Source organism: Nicotiana tabacum, chromosome 3, assembly GCF_000715075.1.
Source record: "Nicotiana tabacum cultivar K326 chromosome 3, ASM71507v2, whole genome shotgun sequence".
NCBI classification, from domain to species: Eukaryota; Viridiplantae; Streptophyta; class Magnoliopsida; order Solanales; family Solanaceae; genus Nicotiana; species Nicotiana tabacum.
Genome location: NC_134082.1, coordinates 92,139,134 through 92,155,699, shown reverse-complemented (window position 1 = coordinate 92,155,699; position 16,566 = coordinate 92,139,134). Strand labels below are relative to the sequence as shown.

The 16,566-nt window shown below is 36.2% G+C and overlaps 2 protein-coding genes across 9 annotated transcripts; both read left to right on the top strand.

Annotated features, from left to right (window-relative positions):
• The first annotated feature begins 1,934 nt into the window (after positions 1-1,934).
• LOC142176648 (uncharacterized) lies at positions 1,935-3,028 on the top strand. Its single transcript, XM_075244737.1, has 3 exons — positions 1,935-2,183; positions 2,307-2,795; positions 2,891-3,028. Exons 1-3 carry the CDS (start codon positions 1,935-1,937, stop codon positions 3,026-3,028), a joined length of 876 nt encoding a protein of 291 aa, XP_075100838.1.
• Positions 3,029-7,190: 4,162 nt separating this feature from the next.
• Positions 7,191-16,566, top strand: LOC107828087 (uncharacterized). Of its 8 annotated transcripts, none has more exons than XM_075249647.1 (10): positions 7,191-7,346; positions 7,840-7,990; positions 8,657-8,815; positions 9,830-9,889; positions 10,939-11,037; positions 13,952-14,044; positions 14,128-14,271; positions 15,395-15,502; positions 15,928-15,979; positions 16,060-16,566. In XM_075249647.1, exons 2-10 carry the CDS (start codon positions 7,892-7,894, stop codon positions 16,092-16,094), a joined length of 849 nt encoding a protein of 282 aa, XP_075105748.1. In that variant the 5' UTR covers positions 7,191-7,346; positions 7,840-7,891; the 3' UTR covers positions 16,095-16,566. The 8 variants fall into 8 exon arrangements, with proteins under 8 accessions (XP_075105748.1, XP_016510822.1, XP_016510825.1 ...); XM_016655336.2 differs by having other exon boundaries at positions 13,937-14,044; XM_016655339.2 differs by having other exon boundaries at positions 7,837-7,990.

Below are 16,566 nucleotides of genomic sequence, written 5' to 3'. Positions count from 1 at the left end.
AAAATATTGTTATCAGAAGAGGAAAAGGCTACAAAAAAAACATTGGCGAAAAATATTCTTGTAAAAAAAGGAAAAAGAATTTAAAAAAAAAAGTTGAGCTAAAGAAACTAAATCGGCAAAAAAGTAGGCCTAAACCAAATCGGCCAAAAAGTAGGCGTCTAGAATTTGATCCAAAGTCAATTATGTAGCATTAATGTATGCGTAGTTTAAATGGAAAGAATAATCAGTCTAAGGTAATTTATAATTATATTCTTAAATTATAGGCTTAATACATAGTTTACCACCCAACCTTTGGTCCAAATTCCCCTTACACACTTTCTGTGGACGATAATAACCTTACACAAGAAACCTTTCTAAAATGTATCTAGTACCCACCTCCTTTGACCAGATCCTGTTAATAAGATATCCGTGTATGTCACGCATTTGACTTTACTTAATTTTAACCCATTACCTTATAATAACTAACCCCGACCCTAACTGGCCCTACCCGACCCACAAGGTAAAAAGCGTTAAAACCAAACTTACCGGAGTTTGTACTTAAAATCCGATACATCTAGAAGGAGCTACTGTAAAGGCGATTCCGGCGACCATCTCAAGCTACGCTTTCATCATGGATTTCCGATGGATTTATGTGGTTAATAGGTTAGTAATTTTCTTCTCCTTGCATTACCCGTTTATTTTAGTAGTGGGTGGGTTGAACCTAGGTTTTTTTTTGAAATTTCTTCTATTTTGCTTAGGGTTATCGGAATTTTTAAAAGGGGAATCTTTTGTCATTATCGATATCACTGTGAAGTTTTCATCTTGTTGCCTTTACAAATAGTTTTTTTTATAAAAAAGATTTGTCTTGTGTTTGCAAACCGTGTGTAAAGTTAGGGTTTAACTGATTATTGTAATAGCATTGCTTTGAACAATGTAATATGCTCTTGTCTTTGTCTCCACTTTTATATTTCATCTGTAGTTCTTTATTTTCAATTGTTGCATGTGGAAAGTTCATTTATTTGTACCTTATTTGTTTGCAAATAATGTCTTTTAAAATTATTACCCTCAGATAGTACCATGATGGGGTATTAGTTCCTGGTAACTTTGCTCGTTATGTGGGTGGTAGTCAAACATTGACCTTAGATGTAGATGTGGATTTACTGTCTCTTATTGAACTGATGAACTACACTAGGATCTATGACTTTCAAAATGTGGTTGAGTTGTATATTTGTCCAATGGATAGGACAAATAAATTGGTAAATATTCTCACAGACAAAGATATTTTAGACATTTGTAATGAATTGGAAGATGGGGATACCTTAGATATTTATGTGACTCATGCTGCCCCTTTACGTGTTGTTGACATAAATGAGGCTAGTAAATGGGTTGGTGGGTCTAATAGTGGAGTTTTAAAGAGCACAACTATCTTAGAAGAAGAGGAGATAGTGAATCTGAATCTGAATCTGCCCCTGCTCATGAACCTACCCCTTCCCCTTCCCCTTCTCTTTCTCCTGAACCTGCTCCTACCCCTGCATAATCAAGAGAACAAGAGAGTGGAGTAGATAGTGAATCAGACTTTGATAATAGTGAAGGCGAGGATGATAATGAGAATGATTCAGACTTTGACAATAGTGATAGTGATGAGAGTGATGGAGTAGATCTACATGTTCCTGGTGATAAGGATTATGGATCTAATGTTCATGAAGAATTTGTACAGTGTAGGGATGAAGTGAAGAAGTATAGGAGGAAAAGGAGTGAAAGGCCAGAAGATAGAGCTGATATTAACCTAGGTGATGCAGGAGTTGATATTGGTTTTGATGAATTAAGAACTGGTAGCAAGCAAGATAGATACACAGGCTTAGTAGGGACAGATGAGCCTTACTTTGGGTCTTCAGATGCTGAAAGTTTTCCTTCAGATGCTGAAAGATGAATTTGATGAAGAACATAAGGAGAAAATGGCTGCCAAGAGGAGGAAGAAAGCCCTGATATTTGATCCAACTGTCAAGAAAATAACCTGGGAGTTGGGGCTGATTTTTGAGAGTGTTGAACAATTTAGGTTTGTTGTTAGTAAGTATGCAATTCAGAAAGGAGTTCAACTTGAAAAGTATATTAATGAACCTGGTAGGGTGAGGGTAAGATGCATGCATCCAAAATGTCCATGGATCTTGGCTGCAAGCAAAGATGGCAGATCCAACAATTTTAAGGTAAAAAGGTATTGCCCTATCCACAAGTGTTACAAAACAAATAAAAACAAGCTTTGCAACTCCAGATACCTAGCAAAGCATTACAAGGATAAGATTGTGTGTCAACCAAATATGAAAGTTTAGGAGCTAAAGAAACTCATTAAGGATGAACCGGACATATATGTTGGTAGGTCTAATGTACATAGAGCTAGAGCAAAAATTCTGAAGGAGATAATAGGTGATGTGCATGCTGAGTTCAAGAGACTTTATGATTATAGAGATATTCTGTTACAGACAAATCCAGGTACAACTTGTGTTGTAAAGGTAGAAGATCAAGGTGAAGGCAAGCTTGTCTTCAATTTATTTTATGTTTGCGTCTATGCTATGAAAAAAGGATGGTCTGAAGGTTGCAGAAGGATAATTGGCCTTGATGGTTGTTTTCTGAAAGGCATTTGTAAGGGTCAACTTCTTGTAGCAGTATCAAAGGATGGAAATAATCAGATGTTTCCTATAGCTTGGGCCATTGTAGAGGTTGAGAACAGTTTCACTTGGACATGGTTTCTGAAGTGTGTGACTCATGACTTAGAGCTTCAAGATGGAAGGGATCTTACTATCATGTCTGATATGCAAAAGGTGAATATATTCTTCTGTTTCTGTTTTCTGTCAATATTTATTTTTTCTAATTTCTGTTTCTGTTGGCAACTAATTCAATTCTTTTTATGTTTAAGGGATTGCTTAAAGCTGTATCAGAAGTGTTTCCTGAAAGTGAACATAGGTGGTATGCCAGACATATATTAGCAAACTGGTCCAAAGATTGGAGAGGAGAAACAACTTCTGGAGGTGTGATAGAGCATCATGTGTGGTAGAACTGAATTTTCACCTGGACAGTTTGAATATGCTTGGGAATGAGGTATGTGAGAGCCTCTTGAGGTATAACAAGGAAACCTAGTACAGAGCATACTTCAACTGTGACAGGAAATGGGATATATTTGGAAACAATATGTGTGAAACATTTAATGCTTGAATACTTACTACTCGGCACAAGACAATTATCACAATGTTGAAGGAAATTAGAGTGAAGATTATGGAGAGAATAGAAAAGTTGAGGGAGTTTGCAGATACATGGATATGTGATATATCCCCAATTGCTATAAAGGTGTATCAGGATAACATGACCCAATCTATGAGGTATACAATCAAGTGGAATGGTGAATATGACTATGAGGTTGAGGATACCTCATTAAGAGTGGTGCTGAAGCATTGTGTGAATATGCAAGCTCAAACTTGTACATGCAGGTCATGGATGCTGAAGGGTATCCCTTGTGTTTATGCCATTGCTGCTATGCATTTCAAGAACCTTGACCCAATTAATTACATATCTCACTAGTACCACAAATCCACCTATCTGAAGGTATATTCAACATTCATCCAGCCAGTGTCAACCATGCAAATGTGGCCAACATCTATCAATCCACAAATTGAACTCCCACCAATTAAAAAGATGTCTGGCAGACCAAAGAAGAAGAGAAGAAGAGAAGAAACTGAACATCCTACGTCTGGAAAGCTTTCAAGAAAGGGTATGGAGATGACATGTTCAAACTGTGGTGGATATGGTCACAACAAGAGGAGTTGCCCTAAGATATTCTGTTACAGATTCTACTCCAGCAAATGCTTCATATATACAAAGATGTGGAGGAAGAGGAAGAGGCAGAGCAAGAGGAACATGAACTGTTGGCAGAGCTTCAACTCCAACTACTTCTACCATTGCTGCTGCTGGTAGAGGAAAAGGAACTGCTGCTAGTAGATGAAGAGGAACTGGTAGTGGTAGGGGAAGTTCTGGGTTTGGACTATTTCAATCAAGCAATGGGTTCACAAATTTTTCTGTAAGTAGTTTAAAGTTAATTTTATATCTTGTTTGCTTTAACAACTTTACTGAATATTTTCTATTTTTGATAGTCTGGTGGAGGTAAGCCAAGAGTGGTCTCTCATGGTGGTGAAAAGAGGTCCTCGGCAGATATTTTGGAGTGTGCATACAAGCCAAGAATTGGTGTAAAATGGAATGGTAGACCAGCCATTACTAGAAGACAACTTGAAAGAACTGCCGCAACTCGTTCCAGAACTGCCGCATCTCAATCCAATTTAAGTCAAGCAAGTTCATCATCCCAGCCATCCAAGAACAACCACTGAATTCTGTTATTGTCACTGTTAATTTATTTTGGAACTGCTGTAATTTTCCTTTGGAACTGTTGTTAGGTTAATTTGGAACTGTTGTTAGGTTAATTTGGAATTGCTATTTAGGTTTGCTGTTAGTGCTGTTATTTTGTTAAGGTAGCCTGCTGTTATTTTGGTATGCTGTAAAACTGGGCAGCATATATTTTTGTTAAGGCAGACTGCTGCTATTAGGTGACTGTAATGAACACCTTTACTCTATGATGAAATATATTTTTAGTGTTGTTTGATAATTTCTGGGCAGATGTATCTTTAGTGTTGTATGAATGTTGTTATTTTGGTATGTTGTTAAGCATTTGTGCTGTCATTTTTGTATGCTGTTATTTCTGGAAAATTTCAGCATTTGAGTTGTATATTAGCCACTATTTGACTGTGTTTCAGTGTTTTATCACAATTTGAGGTGTGTTTTAACTGCACTATCAGCTCACACAACAACAAAGTCAAACGAAACAACAATAACAATTGCCAAAAAAAATCATTCAACTCACCCAGCAACAAACTCAAACAAAACAACATTAACTATTGCCAAAAGATTTCATTCATTTCTAACAAAGGGATACAAAATCTACCAAAAAACTTCATTCATTTTCTTACATTATATAACAATCTTTAGAAGTACCTAACACAATCAACTTCAACACAATTGCAATTAAAATCAACACACACAATCTCCTCCAATTTCTTTGGTTTCTATTTTACTTCAACAATGCATCAAATGCCCTCTTCTTCTTCAACAGCCCCAAAATCACCATTTTCAAGTGCTCTGGAGTTGGGGGGGTCAAACCACATAAAGAAATTACATGTCGATCGACTGTCCCTCTGAAAAATTGAAGAGAAAAAATTATTACGAAATATAAAATCGATTAGAAAAGTACAATTGATATTTATCTCATAAAATGGACATCTGTAAAATCGACGACCCGGATTATCAACACTCCATGACTGTATCACCACAACTTCTTCACCACAATAGCAAAATTTTCTCAGATTATGCATTTTCCCAAACCTTAAAATTGAGCCCTAGAAATTTAACCCTTATGTCAAAAAAGAGAAGGAAGAAATAGAAGAAGATTGTAATATCGGCTTCGAGCTTCAAGAAGAGGAATAAATTTTGTCTTCAAGAAGATAAAATTTTCTTCACTTTAGAGCTTTCAAGGAGGAAGAAGAAGATGAAAATCGGGTCCTAGTATAGATAGAAATGGGTTAAGGCCCTTTTAATCTTTTAAAAAGGGTCGTTGGAATGTGTTTTTGACCGTTTATTAAAGACAGAAATTGTCTTGAAATACTGTCCACGTGCCTGGTCCAGTTTGTATTACACACGCTTAGACCTGGTCAAAGGGGGTGTGTACTAGGCACACTTTAGAAAGGTTGCGTGTGTAAGGTTATTATGGTCCACATAAAGTGTGTAAGCGGGATTTGGGCCATAGGTCGGGTGACAACTTATGTAATTTCCCTAAATTATACAAATAATTAAGGTTATAAAAGTCGATCAATATTTCAAGGATATTTTAGTTGTTCAATATTTAACCTAAATTATTCGTGCTTTTATAATAATATAGATAGATAGATATAGATAAATATGTATTCATAAATCACATGTTGTCACATTCATATTATGGAACCATAATTAACTATATGTGCTTTACAAAATCTCATGTCAAATCGATGACAAACATGACTTTCACATAGTGGATGATTATTATGAGAATTCTTATTGTTCTCATTATCACAATGATGACGATTGTAATTTCGTCTGTTGCCACGTCCACATCCATTGATACCTTCACGGTAATAATTTGTCCTCTTTCAGACTTATCACATACTTCTACCACATTCTCTAAAAGGAATGAGAATGAAGCAAATTCGATGAGACGAATTTTCACTTCTTGTGCTCATAATCATACATGAATTTGATTATGACAAGACATAAATTTTTTACCACCTTGGGTAGTTATAATTTCTTACAAACTCTATTAGAGTTATATTCAAAATTTATTGTCTTTACTTGTATTTAAAATCAAATTATAGAATCTCGAGAAAAATAAGGTAAAATACTTACCTTAAATCCATAATTTATTCTTGAAGAAAGTTCATGGAACGATTGACAATCATTCTGCTCAATATTATGTAGAAGTTGAGCACCATGCACGTATCCCAAAGTCTGGTGACCAAAGTAGATGTCTAGTACAGGAATGTCAATGCATTCACGCAAGAGTCTCACGCAAATTCCTATATCTTCTCTCCACGAGTGGTTTATTTTTTTCAAACATTAGACAACCAATTAATAGTATATCTACAAACTAAAACAATCGCCCTCGACTCAGTTGGTTAGAGTCCCGGGCTGATAACGTGTTATATAACAATAAAGAAAAGAAGAATATTGCAAAGAAAGAGAGAAAATTCTTACTGATTTGGGATGAATTACAATGGAATGGAACCCCTCTATTTATAGGGAAGACGTGAATTAGCCACAAAGTAACAAACTCTAAAATCTCTTTAAAAAATAGCCATTTACAATATATAAAATACTCTATAACATAAACTAAATAATTTATTTTGTCAGTTAGGAAACGAAGGCGGTGTTTGCTTCTATTTTGCCAAATTATGTTTTAACCGAACTCCACAAATAAAGAAGAAAAGTCTTTGAGCTTTTGTAAAAAAATTTAAAAAGAAAATTTAGTAGAGTTTTAATTTTGCAATCACATACTTGAACAAGTCTGATGGGCCGAAAAACCGAGAGCCCACAAAGTTTTCCCGCCAACAAGCCCAAAGAAACAGCTCCGGTTTCTGTATTTCGTGTTTCGACAAGTCACCTCCGATGTTACAGTTCACTGCCTAAACTGAAGGTGCACTTATGATAGCCAAAAGTACAACTCACAAATTCCCTTCTTTTCCTTTCCTTAAGATCCTCCATTACCACTCCGCACGGAGTTCTCATTCTCCGCTCTCTGTTCAGTAAGATTTCCAGTAATTCATCTTTGCTTTCAATACCTTTTTCCATTCTCTAGGGTTTTTTCATTATAGTCTGCTGAATGAAATGATCATTAAGAGTAAGTGACGAGTTGTAAATTACAGGGGCGGATGCAGCTGTATGATGCACCCACTGTCTTCGCCTTAACTTATACTCCATAAGTTGAACATTTTTAAAAAATTACTCCTTCCGTCCCAAATTATAATATACTCTTTCCTTTTTAGTCTGTCCTAAAAAATGATGCCTTTCTATATTTTAAATAATTTAATTTTATACTTTACATTTTAAGTTTGAAAGTATTGTCACGAAGTAGTAGTGATGGGTGGTACTCTGCTTAAAATATTTGATCTGGCTATGCTGAAATTCATCCATTTTGTTCATACTTGCCGCTAATCTATAAGTAAAACATTGTTCATTCAGTCGTGAAATTGTTCTTTGCTGATGGATTTTTTTTACTTGATTGTATATTCTCAGTAGAGTGGTAGAGTAACTTGCACATTGAAGTAAGGGGGCTGTATTTGAAGCTTCAATGGGAGATGAAAAGGATGCTTTTTATGTTGTTCGTAAGGGGGACGTTATAGGGGTTTATAAGAGCTTGAGCGATCTACAAGCGCTTCTCAGATCTTGTGTAAGTTTTTTCTACCTTTTGCAGTTATTCCACTCACTTAGCCTTTGAACATGTCAAGTATTGCTAAAGTCCTGTTGTCTCTGGTGATATTTATCCATGAGTGCAATTTCTTTATTTATTACTACTTGCCTGTCCCAGAAAAAATGCACAACTATTGTTAAAGTCATTCAAATTTATATTTGACTACATTTTAAAACAGTTTTATAAAGTTTTTGATGGAAGGATATTACTTGTATGATTTATACTACTTTTATGAAGGTTTTAAATATGTATATAAAAAAAAATATAATCATTTAATACCTTAGTTCACTGCCCCCAGGGCCTAGCTCAAGTGGCAAAGGGTGGTGGATTTGTGTCTTAGGTCACAGGTTCAAGCCCCCACACCATGCAAAGCAAAGCCTGGTATTTAAGTGGAGAAGGGTAGAGGGGCGGGCCCATTATCCACCGAGTTTCGAAGGCTGCGATTGGTCCAAAGGATCGGCCCCAGACGGATTTCTCGGTCATCAAAAAAAAATGTAAGCAGTGAATGCACATTCACTGCACTTCAGTTAAAGAAAAAGTTTATGCACATGTCCTTAACAAATTAAATGTATTGTTTACTGATGAAACATTATCTTTTTATGTTTTTTCGTTCGATATCATTTGACTTATTTTCATCCATTTCAGGTTGGTGAACCTGTCATAAGTGTTTTTAAAGGGTATCGCCTGGCTAAAGAATCCGAAGAGTATCTTTCCTCACATGGACTTAAAAATGCAATGTATTCTATTGATTCCAGTGACGTCCGAGATGATCTTTTTGGCATACTTGTCCCCTGTCCTTTTCGGGTTAGAAATAATCCTTGGCCTGTTATTTGACTACCTTTGCCAGTTCACTATTAATGTTAGACCGTTATATGCCCACTTGCTCACTTGAATAGTTTGAGTTGGCAGCATATATTATCATCTCTTATCATTATAAGTTTATAACTCAAAGAATGTGTACTGCTTCTCTGATCTTGTTGTTCATGTATCAACTTCTCAGAAAGTTCATGTCCTCATTCTTATTAATGATTGTTGTCTCTCATTTATCTGGTGATGGTTGGGTCAAGTTTTGGTTAATATTTTATTGTATCAATACCAAATTTTGCTTTCTCTATTCCACCTATCTGGATGCCAATTGTTATTAGTTTTGTAATCTATCCTTTCACGTTATTCTGTAGAGTGTAGACACATTTTTAGGGTGCTGTAGGCCTTAACTGATGCGCGATTATTTACCATTTTTCTTTATTGAATGAATCCAGAATCTATCTGAGGTCTCAACAAGGATGCCATAGTAGATTATCTTTACCTATCATTTCTGCTAGGTCAAACTGCGTGGTTTTTGATGTTTCAACTATGTAAAAGGCAACCCAGTGGTAGCGATTACACTATTGGCTTTCTACAGCTAAAGATCTATATTCCTCGCCCCACATCTTCCTTTCTACAAGTATTATGTTTAGTTGATAAAAGTCTGGTTATAGCTATATGTTTCCGATACCTAGGCTTTGAATGAATATCAAATTAGGTTCTATTACTAATGGAGGTTTTACTTTTTTCTTATTTTGTCAATTGACATCATGTAATTATATCCCACAATCTATGTTATTTGGCCACCAAATGGTCATGACATATTTTACAGAATACGGCTTTTATATATTAAACACTTGTTTGGAGGCATCAGATCTTTTGTTCTGTTTTAGCTATGTTTGGTGTATTATGGATCTTGTATTTGAAGAAAGTATCTACCTGTCCTGCTACTGCTACAATTTAAATCAAATATCATGTCATGCAACTGAAATTATGAATCTTCGTATTTTGTAGCAACCAGGTTCTTCCAAAGATAAACCTATTGGGAAGAATTATCAGGAAACGAGTATGCAGGTAAGATCTTGAATTGTCTGTCCAGGACTCCAGGTTACTCTTTTGCTTATTGTTTGGGAAATACTTCATTGAACTGAACTTTCACAACCGCTTTCTCTTTTTAAGACCCATAGCCTGTTTGGACAAGCTTTCTCCAATCCTAGAAGCACTTTTTTTTCAAAGTTGAAGTGTTTGGCCAAGCTTTTGAAAGAAAAATAAGTGCTTTTTGAGGAGAAGCAGAAAGAAGTAGCTTCTCTCCAAAAGCACTTTTTTGAAAAACACTTTTGAGAAAAATACACTTAGAAGCAATTTTTAAAAGCTTGGCCAAACACTAATTGCTGCTCAGAAGTGCTTTTCAAATTAATTAGCTAAACACAAACTGCTTCTCACCAAAAGTACTTTTGAGAAAAGCACTTTTCAAAATAAGCTGATTTTTGCAGCTTGGCCAAACGGGCTACCAGTCACCTAGCTTCTGTCATCTAAAAGGTATTTCATATTGGTCACTTTAAAACGCTTGTGGTAGGATAGGATGGCGATAATTAGATTCACATGTGTATTCTCTAGCTGTTGTGTTTTAGTGAAATGCATTTGAGATGGTCCACTGAGAGGTCTAGAATGACGTTTATAACCAGCAGAATGGGAAATGCTCACTTAAATTTGTCTGCAGCCTGAAGAGCATCTTGTAACAGCTTTATAGTTAGCATTAGTTGCTTTTAGTCTGATAATGAGTTTTTGATATCATCAGAACTCAACTCTCATACATGCTATAAGGAAGTTCTAGTTTATCGGGGCTTGGGCTAAAGAAAATTTCGTGATTCCTCCAATTTTTGGTATAAAAGTAAAAACTTTAGACTACTATATACGAAAAAGGCTTTAGCTGTTGAAGAATTTAAGCCAGATAAGTGCAGTGATGCTCATGGTTAATGTCTCTGAATACTTATGTGATGGAAACAAAATTGTTTTTATCAGTTAGATAGATTGAATACATGAAGATTCTATGTGTTTTCTGTGGAAGTTTACTTGACGTTTTTTTGTTTCAAAGAGGTTAAAGTATGCTGTCTTTCATTCAGTTAGCTGTGGTTCCATCAGCTTCTTTTTCAGCTGCTGCTCAACAAAAGCATGCCAAATTAGACAATTTCCTTGAAGATCCCCCGATATCTACTTATTGTGTAAGTTTCTTTTTATAGCCAATTATTTTTGTAGCTACATCTTTTCTGGTTTCAATGTACAATTTCTTCTAAGCGTAGATTAAGGTTTTTAGTATTTGTTCAATATGTTAAGTGAATCCATGAAATTTTGGCTTTGAGGACTGCTTGGTTACCCATGGCATGTTCCATTTATTCAGGGTACTCTTCTGCCATGCTTTCCCTATATTCTTGTAAAATGGTGGTGTTGTTTGAAATAGAGAAACCTTTCTGTCGCAGCAACTAATGAAATTACATAAACATTGTCTTGTTACTACTTCCTGCCAGCTCTTTTTCTGAGTCCCATTAATTGTTGAGCGGCTATTGATTATGGCATTGCCTCAGTTGCAATTACTAAAATATCTAGTTCTTCTTGGATGATGGAAGTTATGTTTGTCTTTGAATTTTGATGTCAAGATCTGATGGAGAAGTGAGACAATTCAGTGACAGTATGTGAGGAGAATAGATGCTTATGGATGAGTAATTTGGCCTGGAGGTTAACTCCTTAAATAATAAATCAGAGAGAGTTCTCTTTATGTCTGAACTTGTCAATCAATGAACAACAGGGAATTAGGAAGTCTTAAGGAATCATTTGGTATGCCCAACTATTAAGGAGGTGTCATTTTGATAATCCTGTCTAACATTTTGTACATCAGTTTAATCACCAGAAAAGTGGCTATAATCTGTTCATGTCCAGTCAAGCATTTGGTTTAGTACTAGGTCACGGTATTGAGTCCGATAATGGCATTGGCTAAAGTTTGATATTCCTATTGCCTTTTTTTGTAAGGTACTCCCTCCATTTCAATTTATATTTTGTGTGACTATAATTCGTTGCATAAAGGTAAATTGTTTCCAAATAAGGAAATGGATCATTCTTTTTGGCACGGACTAAAAAAGAAATAGGTTCACATAAATTGAAACGGAGGGAGTAATAACTATTGATATTGTGGGATTTAAGTTGTTTTCTATGTTTTCATGCAAAATATGTCCCGTGATTTAGATTTCTAACAATTCCACCAATTAAACTTCCAACAAATTTATTCAACTTCTCTTTTTTGGTTTTCCAACCAGTGTCTGGTACCGCTTTGGGACCCCAACTAAATCCGGATTCCCGCCGCGTAAGGCCCATTAAAAAAGGGAAGCATTCTCTACTAAGATTTTTTTCATTCCCAAGGCTTGAGTCCGAGACCTTTGGTTAAGGGTGGAGAGATCTTGTTTATCACACCACCAACCCTTGGTGGTAACCATTCAACTTCACCCCACAAATTCAACAATTTTTCTTTTTGGGTGAGAAATTTAGCACCACAAAGAAATGGTCAGTACCATAAGATATATTTCAATCTTTTAATCAATCAACTATTCGAAACTAGTTGGGTTGACAATATGTACTGAATCTATTCCGTTCTATACCGATCAAGTTCAATCCAAAAATAGATTGCTTTCTAAAATAAATTAGGGAATCTTCAAAGTTGAGTTTCTCTAAATCACATTTGTCTCAACTCTGACATATACATGTCCATAACCGAACAATATGACTCGTTAAACACGGGAGCTTCCACTAATGTAAGTGTAAGTGTGTAGGAACATCTGAATATTAATCTTCCAATTAGTTGCTCTTGCATATATGAATTTTGTGATTCCATTGTCCTATTGTTCTTAGCAAATCCGTTTAGATTCCAAGGAGCTCTAGATCTATCGAGACAACTTTTCTCCATGTAAATAATGTACAGCAATTGCAAGAGAGAAGAATGTACAGCATAAAAGGAGGAAACATAATAGGAAACTTACCTTATAAAAAAAACATAATAGGAAACTTAAAAAAAAGGGAAAAAACCCTGAAAATGGGAAAAATATTGCGGGGTTTTTTTGTGGGTGGGGGGGGGGATAGAGAGAACCTCCATCATGGGGTAGGGGCGGGTGGACTACTACCACAAGGAGGGATTAGGGGGAAGATTACACTGTAGGAGGTGTATGCAGCAACAATGGAACTGATTAAGGTGGAGGGGAGTATCGGGTTGGGGAGAAACACATCACATTGGGGAAGCGAGTAGCAGACTAGCTGGGATGAGGAGGAGAGAATTTCATTGACACCCACTAGAAATGGGGAAGATGAAACCATGTCTGGGATCGGGGAGTTAGTGGAGGGTGGTTGGGGTGAGAGGAGGTAGATGATCACTGGCTGTTGGGGAGGAAGGGTGAAGGGAAAAAAAATTGCGAGAAGGAAAAGCTCACTTGGTTGTTTCTGGCTATGATCCAAAGGGATTATATACTCAGATGCTAATCCAACTCCCTTGCCCCAGTATAACGTTCTCCTGCTTTCCGGGATTACAAAGTCTTTTATCCCCATTTTTCGTGACTGCTCTCAAACCCAGAATGTGCAAGGTACTTTTGCTAGGGGCATATTCACTTACCAAGTAGTCCTATGTCCGCATTCAAGGAAAAAATAGGCAAGAATTTACCAGGAAACTGATCGTAACTTCAAAAGTTGAAGATTGTTTACAGACATTTCGGTACTAGTAATAAGTTTTGGTTGAATATATCCTTCATTGCAGCACAATCACATGATTCGCGTGTAGAACTCCACTCCGAGGAACTCCTTGTTTTTAAAACAAATATTTTCTTTGGACTTCTGTTATAAGCTACATTAAATTAATTTTCAGCTTTGAAAGTGAGTAAAATCCTATTTGCGCTTAAGTTCCAAACGACAGAGCATTATCTTCTAAAGATATGGATAAGGTAATAAAGCAATTTTCCTTGTTGCCACAAGGAGTTGTGTAAATTGTCTTACTCTTAATGATATGAACATCCATGTTCTTGTACGTGTTAATATCTTTATGTGATTTGATAAAGCTTCTTGGAATACCTCTTTAACTGATAGCATCAGTTCCCCGACATGCAGCTTACATGCATTCTTGAGTTTGATGGTGCTTCAAAGGGAAACCCTGGACTAGCTGGTGCAGGGGCTGTTCTGCGAGCTGCAGATGGAAGTATGGTATGCTCCCTTTTCTATTTCAAAGACATCACTATCTCATTACAAATTTACAGTTTTTCGGCTTATAATTCTCTTTTTGCTAGGTTTTCCGGCTGCGTGAAGGTTTAGGTGTTGCAACTAATAATGTTGCTGAATACAGAGGAGTAATCTTAGGCCTGAAATATGCACTTGAGAAAGGTTTTAAACACATTCGAGTTCAAGGAGACTCAAAACTTGTCTGCATGCAGGTCATGTTTCTCTTTCTTCTGTAGACATCTCTTCGAAGGACTATTTTTTTTTATTCCTCCAAATAGAACATGGCCACAGGGGTGGATACCCCTACTATCTGAAGAAAGATCTTAGGTGTGAATCCATCTATCCATTTATATAGATATATGATATAGCGTGCCCCTTTTTGATAAGCTTTCTTTAAAAATATAGCTTAACGACGGCATAGTAATTGTTCATGCGATTTTATTCTGTCTAAAGTGAAGACAATTAACTGTTTTAAGGCTAAAAGGCTAGTAAAAGGTACTTGGTTTTAGAATTACCCGAAAGTACAATAAGGAGCCAAGTGCAATGAGAAATCTTGTTCATGAAGTCTCAAAGTAACCTATAAAGTATGAAGTTGGTCTCTTATCAACGTTGGAAAATGCATTCAAAACTTATGTTGTCAGGTAAAGAAGAAAATAAACCACTCGGAACAAAGATAATCACCAACAGGACAAACGAGAAAATGAAGTGAAAGAATGAGCAGCTTTAGCGGAGCACTGTGGGTCACATTGTTTTGCGATGACTCCCTAATGTGAAAGCGGGAGAGAATGTAGTTTTACAGTTAGTTTAAGAAGCTTACTTTCTCTATTATTGTTGTTGTTATTCTAGTCTGAATATTGTTATAATATTGCATCGTAAGTGATTAACTGTAACAGGACTTCACAAAAACAGAAAAGCAGAAGAGATTAACTGTAACATGTTTGGGAGTGATTGTAAATTCCTAATAGTATTTAAGATGCATTGAGGCATAACTAGTTAACTGATATTATGGGTTAGGATCTTGGACCGTTAACTAAACAATCAGCCATATCAAGCTTAACTGAAATAATTGGTGGATAAAGGGCTATGTTTACGTGAAATAATGGGTTTTGTTCGGCCTTGCTTTTTTGGAATGTTATCTGACCCATATGCTTCCTAACTTACATCGAGATCAAGTTTGAAACTGAAGCTATAATTCACCATGCCTGCCTTATTTTTTTCACTTGGATTGTATTTATTTCCCAGTTCATTGCTGTTTATGTTTTAACTACATCTACTTGTTGGTCATGATCGGCCGTCACCAATTACTTATACTTCTCTAATTTTATCATGGAACAGACTCAGGGAATCTGGAAATGTAAAAACCAAAACATGGCGGAACTGTGCAAGATCGTCAAAGAGCTTAAAGATCAGTTTATGTCTTTCCAGATCAGCCATATAGAAAGAGTATGGACAACTCTTGCTATATTTACTAATTCTAAGCATCTTGCTTGAAAAGAGTGGGTTTAGTGGAAATGTGATGTGCTGAGGTGCAAGCATCTTGATATTTCTGAACTAATGATTGGTATAATCTGCTGAAAAGGACTGAAATGAAAGAGGTGCAAGCAGTTGGTACTGGGAGGTCGTGTTCGATTTATGCAATAAATGTTTTCTTTTATCGTGCTATTGTACCGTTTGAAAATGATTCCGTTGATCTGTTTGTGGATGTGAATGCATGTGTGCCCTAAGCATAGCATTTGACTTTTGCCTTTTGCATTGCTCGACGTGAGAGTCACCACGTTTATTCATACACCCTGCATAAAAAAGTTTCTTCAGGTTATTGTTATACCCATGTTTCATTCCCTCTGAGGTGTACTTGTTTAATATCGTAGGAATTCAACACTGAAGCTGATGCCCAGGCAAATCTAGCGGTGTATCTTAAGAGTAAGGCCTTTCCTTGAGGTTTAAATCATTTCTCTCTTTTTTTCTCGTGAGAAAATGTGTTAAACAGGATGCTTTTGCAGATGGTGAAACTCAAGTGGAATGTGACATGAAGTAGGTCATACTGTGAAGTCATGAAGCTTTTGGGATTTTGGAGGGCCCTCAACAGTTTATTTCTCCTTCCAGATATATGATCTGGATGTTGTTGCATGTAACCTAATTGTGTATCTGGGATTAGCACTTATGTTCGGAGCTTTACACTAACCAACTACTCTGTTGCTCAACATTGTGCAAACTGAAGTAATACGAGTCCATCATCCTGGTTTCGTAGCTATCAGTTGATGGATTATTTAGGGTTACTCTTAAACCGCATCAACATGGATACTGGAGTGAGCAACTGTGTAATTGGTTCACCTAGTATGTGGATGTAACTACTGTAGTTTATATGAAATCTTTTCTTATCAATCATCTTTGTTTTAGTGACAAACTTGAGACCTGTGCTCTCGTACGAAGATAATACGATCAGGTTATCGTGTTAGAGAACTATTGATTCATTTTCGAATATAGTGATGTTTGGATGAGCTTGTTCA

Coding starts and splice junctions, on each gene's coding strand:
- LOC142176648 (XM_075244737.1), top strand. CDS start 1,935: ATGGCTGCCAAGAGGAGGAAGAAAGCCCTGATATTTGATCCAACTGTC. Junction 2,184..2,306: donor GCAGATCCAACAATTTTAAG/GTAAAAAGGTAT, acceptor ATGAAAGTTTAG/GAGCTAAAGAAACTCATTAA. Junction 2,796..2,890: donor TCATGTCTGATATGCAAAAG/GTGAATATATTC, acceptor TTTATGTTTAAG/GGATTGCTTAAAGCTGTATC.
- LOC107828087 (XM_016655336.2), top strand. CDS start 7,892: ATGGGAGATGAAAAGGATGCTTTTTATGTTGTTCGTAAGGGGGACGTT. Junction 14,045..14,127: donor GAGCTGCAGATGGAAGTATG/GTATGCTCCCTT, acceptor TCTTTTTGCTAG/GTTTTCCGGCTGCGTGAAGG. Junction 15,503..15,927: donor AGATCAGCCATATAGAAAGA/GTATGGACAACT, acceptor TTAATATCGTAG/GAATTCAACACTGAAGCTGA.